The sequence below is a fragment of the Chrysochloris asiatica genome, unplaced genomic scaffold (genome assembly GCF_000296735.1).
Source record: "Chrysochloris asiatica unplaced genomic scaffold, ChrAsi1.0 scaffold00127, whole genome shotgun sequence".
NCBI lineage: Eukaryota > Metazoa > Chordata > Mammalia > Afrosoricida > Chrysochloridae > Chrysochloris > Chrysochloris asiatica.
This window is the reverse complement of record NW_006408645.1, coordinates 1,220,242-1,231,852: the sequence shown is the minus strand read 5'-3', so window position 1 is coordinate 1,231,852 and position 11,611 is coordinate 1,220,242. Positions and strand designations below refer to the sequence as shown.

General features: G+C 44.6%; 1 protein-coding gene across 1 annotated transcript in view; it reads left to right on the top strand.

The window, feature by feature from the left end:
• Positions 1 to 11,611, top strand: part of SLC25A38 (solute carrier family 25, member 38) — a 17,234-nt gene that overhangs the window by 1,038 nt on the left and 4,585 nt on the right. The window contains exons 2-6 of the mRNA XM_006869125.1: positions 4,539 to 4,660; positions 6,085 to 6,169; positions 7,236 to 7,415; positions 7,660 to 7,828; positions 10,361 to 10,527. Of these exons, the coding sequence (XP_006869187.1) occupies positions 4,539 to 4,660; positions 6,085 to 6,169; positions 7,236 to 7,415; positions 7,660 to 7,828; positions 10,361 to 10,527 (723 nt within the window). The remainder of the gene's footprint in view (positions 1 to 4,538; positions 4,661 to 6,084; positions 6,170 to 7,235; positions 7,416 to 7,659; positions 7,829 to 10,360; positions 10,528 to 11,611) is intronic.

Here is an 11,611-nt window from a genome sequence, read left to right as displayed (position 1 = left end):
TTTCTCCCGTGGAACATCTGGTAGTTTCGAACTGCTGCTCTTAAGGTTCGCAGCCCCATTCGTAACCACTACGCTACCAGAGCTCCTTACTCAGGCATATATAACCATTCAAACAGTCCAAAGGTACACACTACAAAGTCCCCCCGCCCCCCAGCACACAGCCCCTCTCGCTCCCTGAGTCCAGCCTCTCCTCTCCACGTCATCGTCTCTGCCTCCATCTCTGGCTTTGCTGCTTCCCTGCAAGGGGTCCCGCACTCCACTCTTCTCCCTTAATGGTCCCAGGGTCCTCCGCTCCTGGACTGCAAGATCAACAACAATATCTTTAAGACCATTTAAAATGAAAAGTATACATTTTGTTTGTTTGTAGATTTTTAGCAATTAATACGTCTTTTCACACATTAGGGGGTCATCTTTGTACCAATGGACTTTGTTAAGCATCTGCTCTGTTCTAATCCGCTGTGGGAAATTATAGTTAAATTACAGTTAATCCATTCTTCAGCAAATGAGCTCAGCCAGTACCTGTTGAGCCAATAATATCCCCAAACACTGAAAATAAAGAAGTAAAGATCGTTCCTGCCTGGGGGCTGAGGAAACATAACAGCCCTTAAGACAAATACCATACAATACCTATGTTGTTGTTAAGGGTCATCGAGTCAGTTCCAACCCATAGTGACCCTGTACAGGGTTGAGGCTGTAAATCTTTCTCCCGTGGAGCGGCTGGTAGTTTCGAACTGCTGACCTTAAGGTTCGCAGCCCAGTTCATAATCACTACGCTACCAGAGTTGGAGGGAGGATTGGTAGATTAACCTCCTGAGGGATGGGGCATAGCGGGCCGGGTCCTCCCGTGGAGGCGCAATGTCCTGTGGATTTGTGCTCAAAGAAGAGCCTTGTGCAGGGAGGGGCCTCACCCCAGCCCCAGGGAGTTAGGACACTTTCCCAGAGCAGGTGAGGTCTAAGTGGCGGCCCCTAGCAAGGAATTAGACAGTGGTGCAGTTAGGGTGGAGGAACCAAACCTCAATATTTTCGGAGGTCAGAGGAAGGCAGCTAGCCCTCCAATATGACAGTTTTAAAGGATGACTCTGGCTGTAGAGTAGAGAGTAGATTCGAAGAAGTCAAAGAAATGTGATAGGCGGGTGCAGAAGTTGTTACAGTCATCAAGGCAAGGAATAACAGGGCTCTGGGGACGGGAGAGAGGCACTAGGGACAGTGGATTTGAATGCTTTGTAAGAGGTAATGAGCAAGGGCAGAGAGTTGGGTGGTACCTAGGTTTTTGGCATGAGCACCTGGATAGATAAGTGGCTGGGCATTCACTGTGTGTGTCAGGGTAGAGAAAAGGAGCAGGTTGGCAAGAGAGATGGGTTCAGGTTTGGAAATGTCATATGAGGTGCCTGTGGAACACCTGAGTGACTGGATGTGAGTCTAAATTTCTGGAGAGAAATTGTAAGTGTGGATAAAAGGATAGAAATGGGAGCTATGTACAGGCCTGGGATGATTGCTCAGGGAAAGAAGAGTGGCTTGTTTAAAGTCTGAGAGGCCAGAGAAGTGGGCGGAGAACAGAACAGCTGGGCCCTGAAGCCAAAGGAGAGAGTGTTGTAAGAAGGAGCACTGTTGTTGTTGTTGTTGTTGTTAAGTGCCGTTGAGTCGGTTCCGACCCATAGCGACCCTGTACAGGGTTTCCAAGGGTGTAAATCCTTACGGGAGTAGAAAGCCTCATCTTTCTCCCGCGGAGCACCTGGTAGTTTCGAACCGCTGACCTTAAGGTTCGCAGCCCGATTCGTAACCACTGTGCTACCAGAGCTCCTTAAGAAGGAGCACTAGTGGACAATAATGCTAGTGGGCAGGGAAGGGGAGAAACAGAAATGTCCTCAGGATTTCTACTTTGGACTGTTTAGACTAGGGGTATGGTGAAGAGAATGTGAACTTGCATCTTGACCAATAGCTTCAAAGCTAATGATTTCGGACACTTCAGTGAGCGCCACTTTCATCTGTAAAGTGCATTTAGAATACCTAACTCATAGGGATGTTATGAGAGTTTAAGGTAGTGTATGTACCATATTTTTACACAAATAAAATACACAAAATACAGTGTTTTACAAACCGAGTAACCCCTTCGCACACTAGTTTCCTATCCCTACTCTGGAAATCCTTGCACATTATTTACTTAAGTATGTTAATTTGCTAAAGGTCCTGTAAATGTCTCCCCCAGTGCTACTCTGGGAGCATAGTAGAGGTGGGTTGGCACAGTTGAGTCTAGAGGCCACCAAGATGACCATTTGAATGGCTTAGTGGGGGGCAGGCTTGGAGAGACTGAAGGCTCAATCAATAGGATTTGGTCTTGATCAGAAGGTGAAAGTCAGGAGTCTGTGGTGTCTCCCAGATTTCCAAGTTAGATGCCTGGAATGTCCCAGTATGGATTGGGCAAGAGGCAAGTAAGTTTGAAGTGTCTGTGGGCCATTCTAGGGGAGATTGAGGAGGCATTGGAATAGAGGAGATAGTTTAGAGAGAGGGCTGGGCTGGGTTGGAGATGAGGTGATACCAATACTTGTGTTTGTGTGTGAAGACAGCGTGTGGATTAGATCACCCTGAAGGTCTGCAGAGGAAGGAGACAGGAACAACAAACATCCAAGGGGCAGGAACAGAGGGCAACCAGACAAGAGGAGAGCAGGAAAGAGTGGTGTCTCAGGAAAAACAGAGAGGAGAGGCAGTCAGCCATTTCAAATGTACTTGAGAAGGCAAGCAACTAAGATAGGATGAACATTGTGGGTCTTGGCAGGTGTTCGGTGGGCAAGCAGAGGCAGCTTTAGTGGAGGAGTGGTGCTGGATGGGAAATCGTGCTGGCTTGAGGCCTAACTGTCAAAGAGGTAGTGGACATGATGTGAAGTTCAGGCTGAAAAGACTCCAGGTTTCTTGACATGGATCCAGGCAGAGAAGATGCCAGTGGAAGGGAGAGGCCAAGTCTGTGAGTAAGAGGGACTTGATGTCACAAAGCCTAGGGCAAGGCTAAGAAACACAGAATTTGTGGGAACAGTGGCTAGCAAGGCATCTTTTTGGCAGTAGAGATGACTGCTGATGCAGACCTAGAGAAATCGTCACGGTTTGCTTGGTTTTACCACCTTTTCATACTTTAGGAGCCATGTGAAAGTGCTTATAAGCTCCAGGATTTAATTATCTGAACTTGTTTGATCCACTCTCCAATCATAAGTTTTTAAGTAGTTCCTGTTCTAACTTGGCTTACTCGTTTGGTAGGATCTGGAATGATCTCTCTTCTATGTGAACGAACCAAAATCTACAGATGACAAAGATTTTAGTTCCAGGGGTCGGTAGTTACGTAGATGACAGACAATTTTCTATTCATCTTCATAGTGTTTTAGGGCAGCAGGATGACACCTATTTAAAAATACATTTCTTTTAGCGAAAGCGAAAGGAGGACTTTTGGGCTAGCACTTGACAAGTGTCACTTTTGGAAAAGAGGAGTTTTGTTTCCTGGTTGGATTTTTAAATGTTCACAGCCACTTGTGGTTCTCAGGCTGGATCCTGGTGCCTGGGGAGAGGGCACTGCTCTCCCAAGGCCACCAGCCCTGGGAGCGGAGACCCCTGGAGGGAGCTCAAAGAAGGTACACTTAGTATTTAAGAAGTCTTGCTCTTCCTGGTGTCTCTCCATTAGCCAGTGTGTATGACGATGTGTGAGTGAAAAGAGAGACCTCTGGGCTGCAGAGCTGCCTGTGACCTGAGCGATAAGAGAAAGGAAAAGGTTTAAACTAAAGAAATTCACAGGTTATCAAGGAAGGGGCACATACGAGGGAACTTCAAACAGTTCGATGCAAAAATGGAATGTGTCCACGAACTTTTTGAAGCCCCTTTTTTTATTCACATTGTGGCTGAGCCTAAGGTTTTACATCCTCTGCCTTGCACCCATAAATATCCACAGACGAGGATGCCTGGAAACCAATGTTTCAACTCAGAGTTAAATGCTATGTTCAACTGATTTTACTTTTGCTAGGGGAAGCAGATAATTTTAGGGGCAGGACAAACAAGGAGGTATGGTCAGTTACATAATTCAAAGAAGGAAATAGCAGACATGTGCCTCAGTGGAACCAAAATGATGATCATTACTAAACTGATTCCCACTGAGTCGACTCTGGATCATGTGTGTCAAATAGAACCATGCTCTGTTTGACATGGTTTTAAATATCTGGTTATTTTCTGACATAGATCACTGGCCCTTTTCACCAAGGGCGTCTCTGTGGACAAAAACCTCCAGCATGTTAGTAGCCAAGAGTGTTAACCATGCTCAGCACCCAAGAACTAAGACCAGCAAGAAATTTCTCAGAAAGCCACCTCTCGCAGTGTGCAGTGATCTCAGTGCAATCCAGCATTGTTATGTTCTGGTTGTATTTTTGCCTTTCTTTGAAGTCTGGGATAATACAATACAAAGAGTTCCCTGGATCCTGACAAAGGAATTCATTGGTCTTGATGTGGAAAAAGGTGAGGGTTGCTGAGGCCAGGCTGCTGCTGATCCATGTTCTGTTGTCTTGCAGTTGCACCCAGTGATCAAGGCATTCATGTGTGGATCCATCAGTGGGACATGCTCTGCCCTCCTTTTTCAACCTCTGGATCTCCTTAAAACGCGCCTGCAGACTCTCCAGCCTTCAGCCCATGGGTAGGTACCAGTGCCTCACGTATTACTGTGGACTTGCTTCCAACAGCTCTCAGACACGGAAGCGTCTTCACTGCGTTAGACCCGTTCTGTTCTATTGGAATGTCAGAGAGCAACACAGGCCATACCTTTTGCATTCCTTTTTCCATGAATATTTTTTTTAAGGTATTTATTATGGATTGAATGAAAGTTTTCAAGGCACATCATCGGTTTCACATTCAAACATTCATATACCTTGTTTCATTACATTGATTATAAGCCCCTCCACATACCATCAGTTAACAGAGTTTCTCTCTACTCACTTTAGCTTTTTTTTTGGGGGGGGGGGGGCGGGGAGGAAACTTTGCCTTTTTGGAATTTATAGTCTTGGCTTTTAGGGAAGGTTTTTACATTTATCTGTGGATATCCAGGGCTCATGTATGGAATTAATAACCAGCATAACTGAATAATCAGATAAGGGACATTTTGCTGTGTCTGCTAGGTGGCTAAAGTCTGATCCTCGGAGCCTATGGTTTGGACGGTCAGCAACGCTTGGGCCCACAGGGCCTTGAACTCCTGACTGGGTCTGCACGGTCTGCATCAGATTCCCCCTTATTTATTATTTGTTTAAGGGACGCTTCCTGTCTTAGGCGGTCAGTGTGAATTCCTCAGTCTTACCCGTCATCAAAACTCATTGCAGCATGGCAATGGCTCTGTCTTAGGTTGCTGGCCATGAATATGTTTTATGTTTGATAGTTCTTGTTAATTGGGTCCTTTCCTGAGCAACTTCCCAGGCTCTGCCTTGATGACATTTACAACCACTGCCAGACAGTTTTCAGAAACCCATAGAAGGTCACGATGAGTCGGAATAGACTCACTGACAGTAAATTTTTGGTTTTGACCAGAGTTTTTTGTGCTAGCATGTAATGTTGTCATTGTACTGGCTGGTATGAGTAGTGAGTGGTTTTCTGAAAATAATATTAAGAATTGAGAGTCTATCTTGTTCCTCATATGAAGCTCTCCACTGTGGGAAGTTTACAGAACGTATATAAAACATAAAGTTATCCCTCAAGTTGCTTGTGGCATCACTGGACAGACATGAATTCTAAACACCCTGCAAACTCAGTCATCCTCAGATGGAGCTCTGGTAGTGTAGTGGTTACGAATCGGGCTGCGAACCTTAAGGCCAGCAGTTCGAAACTACTAGCTGCTCTGCGGGATAAAGATGAGGCGTTCTGCTCCCGTAAAGATTTACAGCCTCGGAAACCCTGTACAGGGTCGCTATGGGTCGGAACCGACTTAACGGCACTTAACAACAACAAGTGTTCCAGAAGATGTGAATGCACTGAGATGTACACAAAGTCATCTTGGTATGTGGAGTTCTTTTATGAGGAAACTGTTTTAATGTTTTGTTTTTCTTTCCGCACCTCCGTTGTATCTGTTTTCAGGTCCAGACGTGTTGGGATGTTCACTCTGCTCATGAAGGTGGTTCGCACGGAGAGTCTCTTGGGCCTTTGGAAAGGGGTGTCCCCTGTAAGTTGCATTTTTGGTCTGCGTTCTTTGCCATTCTCCTTTGATAAGCAGTTATTTCGCATCTTCCTTACCAGCTTTGAGAACACGCATGACTTCTGTTTGAGGTTTCGGGGAAATATGGAATCTGTACACCTTGGCTATGATTTTGTTGTTGTTGTTAAATGCCATTGAGTGTGTTTTGACCCATAGCAACCCTATATAGGGTTTCTGAGGATGGCTGGTGAGCTTGAACCATTGACCTTGCAGTTCAAACTGACTTTGCAGTCCAGTGCATTAACCCACAGCCCATTAATCAGTTTTGTATTCATCTTAAAGTCCCAGAGCAGGTCTGAACCCCCTTCCTTTACTACTCGGTGTCCTGACAACCTGTAGCTTTGCCCAAAGCATTTTCTGACCTTAGGAACTCATTTGACTAAAAGTACCAGGAACTTCATGCCCACCCTCGTCTTTACACCTATTGTCATCAAGTTATTCCAACTCACACCAACCCGTCAGGACAGAGTAGACCTGCCCCCCATGGGTTCCAAGGCTGTAAATCTTTATAGAAGCAGACTGCCTCATGTTTTCCCAACCAAGCAGCTGGTGGGTTCAAACTGCAAAACTTCCAGTTAGCAGCTGAGCGCTTTGAACTTTTCGTGTTTGAAACCACATTTCTCTGCTGCTACAAGGTCCCTAGGCAATACAAACGGTTTGTGCTCAACTGCTAACCTGAAGGTTGGCGGTTCAAACCCACCCAGCAGGCCTGGCAGTCCGCTTCCATAACATTTACAGCCAAGAAAACCCTACAAAGCAGTCCTGCTTCTTAGCACCTGAGTTGGAATCGACTTGATAATAGCAGGTCTAGTTCTTTCAGTGTTTCTTTCACCTGGGCAGGAGGCATGTTCTACCGTGGCTCCCAGAATTCCCCAGAGGAAGTAAGCTCCAGTTGCCCTCTGTGTCTCCTCTACTCCATCTTCATAACAAACTACATGCCTGAGAATCACTTCAGAATGGCCTTTTGGGAACACCCAGCAAAGACAGTGTCTCACAGTCTGATTTATTCTCTTCTCCCAACTTGTCTCTGTAGTCCATTGTGAGATGTGTCCCTGGCGTTGGAATCTACTTTAGCACTCTCTACTCTCTGAAGCAGCACTTCGTGAAAGACCATCCCCCCACCGCCCTGGAATCAGTCATCCTGGGGATAGGCTCTCGCACCATTGCTGGGGTCTGCATGTCACCCATCACTGTCATCAAGACACGCTATGAGGTGAATGTCATCACTTTAGGACCTCAGGGTGGGTAAGGAGACGCACTGAGATCTCAGGTAGAATTGGGTCATGTGACCACTGAGATCCACTCCTAACACAGTGGCCAATGAGGTTAGAGAATCCATTTGTGTAGGTAGACCGGGTCACGGGTGAACTAGAGTCCCGTAATGTCACATAACCGAAGTTGGTTTGGGTTAGCACTCAGCTACAGTGCGGGTCACTGGTTCTGTGTCCCCTTTGTAGAGTGGGAGGTACGGCTATGAGAGCATCTATGCAGCCCTGAAATCCATCTACCGCAACGAGGGGCATCGCGGATTCTTCAGCGGCTTAACAGCGACACTCCTACGTGATGCACCCTTTTCTGGAATCTACCTAATGTTTTACAACCAGACCAAAAACACAGTGCCCCAAGGTATGGCCAAAGGCAAGTGTGGTGGGGAATAGCTGGGGCATCCAGTCCTCACCACTTTTTGGGGATGTGAGACTATTTATTGTTGTTAGCACTGCTAGAGATCTTAGTTCTGCCAGGATAGAGTCAGACACTCCGCTGAGTGCCCAGGACAGCCTCACAGACTTATCTGTTACGTCGGAGTACTCACAGGCGTGAATTTGGAGTGGGGAGACTAAAGTAAAGCAACAAGACTTTGGCTCATGTTCAGATTGCAGAACCCCCCCCCCCCAAGATCTCCTAAACTAGAAGATTTGGGGTGTGACATTAGAGTCCCCATTTTCCCCCTAAAGTAATTGCTATGATTCTAGTCAGACAAGTTTGAGAAGTCCCTAAGTGTAAGAGTTTAAAGAGCAACATTATCTTCACCTCCCCTTCAAGGCCCCCACTTACTATGGTTTTGAACCCTCCATTTGGGTAGAGATAAAGTGTCTAAATACCCAGAGGCCTATCTGAGGTATGACTAGTATGGCACAAGCCCTAGGCACCGCTTGATGGGAGGCGCCTGTTGACCATCATGGTTTCCATCACCGACTGTGAGAGATCATTCAGCAATTGAAAGCTACTGTAATTGCCATTGGCGCTAGTTTCCATAGTTACAGCACTGCTTGAGGCCCATAGGCCTGCATTCTGACAGGCCTGCCCCACCAGGAAGCTCATCCCATGCAGGACTAGAAGTGGGCATGATCAAGGGGCCCTGGTGGTAGTGGTTATGTGCCGTGGAATTCGTTCCGACTCATAGTGACCCTGTACAGAGTTTCTGAGGTTGTAAATCTTTATGGGAGCAGAAAGCCTCCTCTTTCTCCCACGGAACAGCTGGTAGTTTCGAACTGCTGATCTTGAAGTTAGCAGTCAGACTCATAACCACTACACTACCAGAGCTCCTTCAAGGAGCCCTAGACATCCACCAAATTAGAGCAAGTGTTGATAGAAACATATGTATGTCATAGGATGAACTTGTACTCAGTGTGAGATTTTTTTAAGCTTCTGTTTATGCCTTTTATTAATGGTATCTTTATAAATCTGATTTTTATTTGTCTTTGGGGTTGACATGAGAATGATAACAACTCGACTACTTCATAAGCTGTAGTCCTTGTCTTTGGGTACGTGCTGCTTCTCACCAGTCACCAGACATGAAGCGTAGCAGATCTCACACAGTCTTATTGTGCAGAGTAAGGGCTAAGGCAGGAAGGGAGCTTGGATATGCATCCTTAGTTCATCTTTACAAAATGTTTTAGATGTTTGTAAATAATTTTAAACTTACACGAAAGAACCATAAGAAAAATACACACATCAGTGATCCTTCTCTTTCTATCTTTTTTTTTTCTTTTGAGCCATTTGAGAGTAAGTTGTAGACAGCATGCCCCTTTACCCTTAAATACCTCTATGTGTATTTTCTAAGAACCAAGACACAGTACAGTTATCACGGAATTTAACATGGATCTCATTCTGATTTCTCTGATTGTTCCAATATTTTCAAGAGTGCGTTGTATGCACTCTGAGTTGACTCTGACTCATAACGACCCATAGGACAGAGTAGAACTGTTCCTGTGGTTTTCTAGGCTGTAATATTTATGAGAGCCTGTCGCCAGGTCTTTTTTTCCTGCAGAGAGGCTGGTGGGTTTGAACTTCCAACCTTTTGGTTGGCAGCTTGAACACTTAACCATTGTACCACCAGGACTCTTTTCAAGGGTATAGGCCAGTTACATTATAGAATGCCCCTCTGTGTTGATTTGGTTGATGTTTCCTTGTGATTGGATTCTGTTACACGTTGTTAGTAAAAAGACCATATAAATGATGTTATATTATGTCAACAAGTGCATGACATCAGTTAGACCCACTGTGGATAATGTTAACTCCATCACTTACTTGGATGAGGTGGTGTCTACTGAAAGCTATTTTCCTTTTGTAATTTGTGTGTTGTGGGGAGATAGGATTTGTTGTTGTTAAGTGGTTTCTGAGTTGTAGTGACCCTTTAGAGGGTTTCCAAGGCTGTAAATCATTGCAGGAGCAGAAAAGGCCTCATCTTTCTCCCAAGGAGCACCTGTTGGGTTCAAATTGCTTGTGCTTTGCAGTCCATTCGTTATCCTTTCAGTGTGGCATCCCTGGGTAACACAAAATTTAGGCACCGGACTATGGACTGACAGGTTAGACAGACCTGGTGATCTGCTTCCCAAAGGTCACAGCCTTGAAAAGCTAATGGAGCAATTCTCGGTCCTCATGACATCACAATGAGTCAAAACTAACATTTCTTTTACCAACTTCTAGGTAATGATTCTTTCCTGAATCATTTATTATGATCATGATTGTAAACAGGTGACTTTCTACCGCCATTGTTCCATCTACATTTATGAATTGTACCTTTAAAATGTAAATTCCTAATTTTGTTTGAATCCAAAACGTCCTGGCATTTGGGAAGAATTCCTGGGCAGCTTGCTTTGATATTTGTCTCATGAATAATGTTTATAACTAAATGTTGCCTTTCTTCTATTTCAGACCAGTTGAATACAGTCCTTACTCCTTTTGTGAATTTCAGCTGTGGGATATTTGCTGGTATTCTGGCCTCGCTGGTAACTCAGCCTGCAGATGTTATCAAAACTCATATGCAGTTTGCCTTGGTGAAATTTCGGTGGATCGGCCAAGCAGTTATACTCATTTTTAAAGTAAGGTTGTGGAATAAGTATTGGTTCTTACTATAGCTAATGATCTCTTTCTCTAGAACAGTACTGCTCATCCTCCCATCCCTCCCCCAATTAGAATCACAGAGGAGCTGTCAAAAATCCCTAAATCCAGGCCACAACACCACTGGGCTGATTGTATCAGAATCTCTGGGGGATGGGATCCCAGTGGCAGTAGGTTGTAAAGCTCTTTAGTGATTCTAATTTAGCCAAGGTTGAGAACCACTACTCATGTTTTTAGTTGGGGTGAGGGGTTGGCATACACCTGCATTAGAAGCACCTGCAATATTTATTAAAACATGTAGATGACTGTACTTGATGCCAGACCTACTGAGTCAGGCAGTCTGGCAGAATTTTAGGAATCCTAGGAGGAAATACAATTGGAAAAAGCAAAAACACATAATTTGGTTTCTAGCGTGCTCTAATACAAATGGACAAATACTGTCATTGGAGAGAAAAAGTGCAGTAAAGTACTACCAGCATCTGAGGGAGCTTCAAAAAGCTCATGGAAAAATGGAATTAAAAGATAATGGATCCCAACCAAAAACAGTCCAGGCCCAGCTGGCTTACTGGTGAATTCTACCAAACATTCAGGGAAGAGCTTTCACCAATTCTACTCAAATTATTCCAGAAGAAAGAGGAGGATGGAAAACTTCCTAATACATTTTATGAAGCAAGCATAACCCTCATACCAAAACCAGGGAAGGGCATCACTAAGAAAGAAAATTATAAACCAATATCCCTCATGAACATAGATGCAAAAATTCTCAACAAAATCCTAGACAACAGAATCCAGCAACACATCAAAAAGATAATACATCATGATCAAGTGGGATTCATATCAGGGATGCAAGGATGGTTCAGCATTAGAAAAACGATCAACGTTATCCACCATATAAATAATTAAAAAGAAAAGAACCACATGATCATATCGATTGATTCAGAAAAGGCATTTGACAAAATCCAACATCCATTCCTGATAAAAACTCTCAACAAAATAGGAATTGAAGGGAAATTCATCAACATAATTAAGAGCATATATACAAAACCAACAACAGCCTACATTACT